The sequence below is a fragment of the Electrona antarctica genome (genome assembly GCF_951216825.1).
Source record: "Electrona antarctica genome assembly, contig: scaffold_1519, whole genome shotgun sequence".
Classification (NCBI taxonomy): Eukaryota; Metazoa; Chordata; class Actinopteri; order Myctophiformes; family Myctophidae; genus Electrona; species Electrona antarctica.
Window position 1 is genome coordinate 4,860 of NW_027638062.1, and position 4,380 is coordinate 9,239.

Here is a 4,380-nt window from a genome sequence, read left to right on the forward strand (position 1 = left end):
AGTACAGTAATACAAATGTGTGCACGCACGCACGCGCATGCGCACGCACACACACAACACACACACACACACACACACGCACACGCGCACACGCACACGCACACGCACACACACACACGCACACGCACACACACACGCACACACACACATTCCTGCTCTCTCTCTTAGACAGATGGAGGTGAACTAGGTTACGGGAGCAGCATGCTGCTACACACCATCACCCTGTCAGTCTCCTGGATAATTGAATCAGATGTGTATAGCAGGGCTCCCCCCCCCCCCCCCCCCCCCCCCGGCGGGGGCCATCCAGGCCGACGCCCCGCTTCTCCACTTCCTGGTATGAGTGAGCACAGCCGATGGACAGTGGTGGACAGTATAGTACGTTTACTGTACTCCTGTACTTTACAGTACCGACTGACCTTCACGGTATAGGGTAAGTTGTTTCCTTCGCAAATAAGTGTCAGATAGCTCTATATAAGTAACGCTATACGTTTCCCAAAAACAGTGGGTTGACCCATTTGTGGGTCACAGACCGTTTGTATGGGTCATGACTTCAGTAAAAATCCCATTTTATTTTTGCTACATTTATTTCAAAAAGATTATCATTTTTTTCAATAAAATAACTTACACTCATTTCGTGATTTTTAAAACAAACAAAGCAAAACAAATATTCTTTTGAGTGGTGCAACCACTCCCTTACGGACTTATGTGTGTGGGTGCCTGCCTGGCTGGCTGGCTGGCTGGGTAGGTATGAGCATGAAAACAGCATGGTTGTTTTTCACCACCTGTGCGCAACCTAACACACACACAAACACACACGCACATATTAACTGTATATATGATGATTTCGTGTGCCAGTACAGTACAGTAAAAGGTACAGTAGAGGGACCGGCACACAGTAACTCTGTCATTTCTCAACCGTTTCGGACACGGGGCGGCACGTCGGAACCGGCCCGCGCCCCCTGGGCGCGTTCCTGGAGGTCTGGAACTGCTTGTAGATCTGCCATTTTCACTAGTTTGGCTGTTCTCGGGGGCAAACGTCTAATCTCTCTTTTGGGTCTCGACCATAGACTGTCAAAAATAGGTCTCGACCTGAAAAGTTTGGGAACCACTGAGTGTTTGTTCCGTAACAGTCTAACAAGTCTCCCCAGCTCTTTATTTAACCAGGAAATGCATTGTACTCAGGATACAGTCAAGATTAAACACGCAAAATGGGAAGTGACGATGCAAAGGAACGAGCAAGACAGGACTGGAACTGGAGCGCGCGCTGCTGCATGTTGGTCTGTGGGTTTTCCCCTCTCGCACCTCAGCGTTCCTCTCGAAACTCCCAGATGAAGACATTTCATATCTGCCATCGTCATGGGAACTGTCATCATAATCCGCCATATATAGAGAAGAGGGGGACGGGGGGGGACGGGAAGATATGGGGCCGTGTGGTGGCGAGTGAGAAGTTGGAGGGTTTGAGGGAATAGGGCTCAGAGAGTGATGATGGAGTGTCTTCTATTCTCTGGCTGCAGGGTCGCTGCTACAGTATAGTGTGTGCTGACTGAGCACTGGGGCTGGTGTCAGCCCGCTAAGCTGCTGACCATATACAGCCCGCCGCTGGCCGAGGCCGGCACTCTTCGGCCAGATGAGGATCACGAGGCTCAGCTCGGGGGTTTAATAAGGGGCTGCAACTTATTTTCTTAGGTGCGTGCATTGTTCTATCCATAACGTTTTTCAGATTAACCCATTTTGACCGGAGATCAGATTCTAAAAATGTCTTCTAGTACATCCTGACAGTTTTCTGAAAAAGCTATGTTTCTGTGTCAGTGGTTCTTCGATTTTTCAAAAATAGCAGACCTACAAGCTCGTAGCGCGCCACTCGGTGGCGCGCTATGAGCTTGTAGATCTGCTGTTTTTCAATAGCTAAAGCATAACATAATGCTAACACCAAAAGGGGTTCCCGCACAGAATGGGTTAATCGAATAATCACATTTGATGGTGTTTTAAAACATACAGGTCCTATATATATATATATATATATAGCTTTTTGCCGGGGATGACATGCTAGGGATTAATTATTAGCCAATTATGTTTATTAAGCGCACATAAGAGTTTGGGCCGCTACGGCTGCATTGGGAACTCCTTAAATTCTTATATGGCTGAGTCATGGTGACGCGAGTGTGACGACGAGCAACTTTCACGTGTGGTTGAGTAATATTTGACCAGGAGTATATCTGCAATGTAACTAAAAGTACAGGGGTCGAGTACTTTCTCTATAGCACTACCACACCACACCATTCCCTCATCCTACATTACAATTGGCTTATACGGGAGGACCTGGAAACTGACCTCTGACATCACGCTCATGTCACCATGACCACAAGTATAGTTCCCAATGCAAACTAAATGGGGGCTGACGTTTATAGCATGTCATGTAGACAGCACAATAACAGTACAGCATAGTATAATATATATGTATAGCTTATATGTATAGTGTCATTATATATAGATATGTTCTAGTTACGTTCTTAGCTTACGCATGTTTCTTGATAAATGCTGTTTATATATGTGATGTATTCCCATGCTTTTTGTTCTTGCTTAATGTAAATCGCTCTGGATTAAGAGCGTCTGCTAAATGCCTAAATTGTAAATTGTAAATTGTTTATTTGAAGGGACTGAAAGGCGGTGACTCTACCGGCTGTTGCCAAACAGCAAGGTCAACAGTGGTGCGCGTGTGGTTAAATCACCACGGAAAGCAAGTCAGCACAGATCGCGGAGTGTATACAAAATGGCTGGACTCGTCAACTTTGAGGATGAAAACGAAGTGAAAGAGTTCCTGGATAATCTGGGCGTGGAATACAGCTTCCAGTGTCACAAAGAGAAGGATCCCGAAGGATGCCAACGACTCGCCGACTACTTGGAAGGAGTTAGGAAGAATTACGAGTCCGCGGCGCAGGTTCTCACACACAACTGTGAAACAAACGGGCACGCTCAGAGTTGCTACAAATTGGGGACGTACCACGTCACAGGCAAAGGCGGGGTGACTCAGTGTCTGAAAGCGGCCTATTCCTGCTTCATGCGCTCCTGCAATGCGGGCGGAAGGAAGTCGGTAGACGCGTGCCATAGCGTTGGGACACTGGCACGTGACGGGCGAGCCATGGAAGGTGGACCTGACATCGCCGTGGCCCTGCGGCACTACACGAAGGCGTGCGACGGCGGGTTCGCTCCTTCCTGCTTCAACCTCAGCGCCTTGTTCATCGAGGGGAACGCCAAGGGCTTGGGACCAACACCGGACATGCCCAAAGCACTGAAGTATGCCAACAGGGCGTGTGAGCTGGGACACGCGTGGGGCTGCGCCAACGCCAGCCGCATGTACAGGCTCGGGGAGGGCACGGAGAAAGACGAAAAGAGGGCAGACGAGTTGAAGAACCGAGCCGGACAACTGCATGGCCATGGTATGGAGAAGGAGAGACAGTTGAAGTTTGGGGAGTGATTTTATATGGTTTACCATACAGTTGGGTGCCACCGATATTGTCCCTTTATCATTTGACCCATTTAGGCCTGACCTCAAAATTTAAAAAAATCCTTCTAAATCCTCCAGTTTTCTGAAATAAATATTTTCACGATTTTTCAAAAATAGCAGACCTACAAGCTCGTAGCGCGCCACTCGGTGGCGCGCTATGAGCTTGTAGATCTGCTATTTTTCAATAGCTAAATTATAACATAATGTTTAAAACACCAAAAGGGGTTCCCGCCCAAAATGGGTTAACTGTCCTTTTGCGCAGATCACGCAAACCTCAGCAAAAAGAAAAGGACAATATCGACGGCCTCCAACTGTATAAAATCGATTTGCTCGTCCACATATATGGCGTAAATTCTCAATTCATTGTCAATGGCATTTAATGTTTGTGTTAGGACAACATTGCCGATTTGCTCGTCTACATATGACGTACATTTTCCTTTCATTGTCAATGGAAAATGTGACAAGAGTTCGGGACAAAAACGCGGCTGGCGCCCCTCAAAAAATACAACTAGAAATGCACTCCGTCGCGGTGCCAACTTGCGCCATGCACACAAGTATAGGCCATGGCCTACTTGTGCGCAAGCAGAGCGCACAAGTACTGCTACTAACTAATGTCTAATACAACTGCTGTTCTAAATCTTTTAGACCCGTTATTGACCTTATACCAACCGTGAAACGTACCATATTAGTCAACAGCCAATAAGGGGCCGCCATTCTTACCCCGACATACATACAAATACATATTACATACCCAGCCGATCACCAAACGTACCTTAGTTACGTCATCAGCCGATCCCTGATTGGCCGGTGGACAACAGCGACATACGCAGCCGGTTACAGTACTTCAAGGGGCCCTATTATGCGTGTCTTAAGTA

General features: G+C 47.4%; 1 protein-coding gene across 1 annotated transcript; it reads left to right on the forward strand.

Annotated features, from left to right (window-relative positions):
- Positions 1-2,770: 2,770 nt before the first annotated feature.
- On the forward strand, positions 2,771-3,475 carry LOC306918422 (cytochrome c oxidase assembly factor 7-like; the record flags this gene model as incomplete). Its single annotated transcript, XM_079531327.1, has 1 exon — positions 2,771-3,475. One exon carries the CDS (start codon positions 2,771-2,773, stop codon positions 3,473-3,475), a length of 705 nt encoding a protein of 234 aa, XP_079387453.1.
- Between the last annotated feature and the right edge of the window lie 905 nt (positions 3,476-4,380).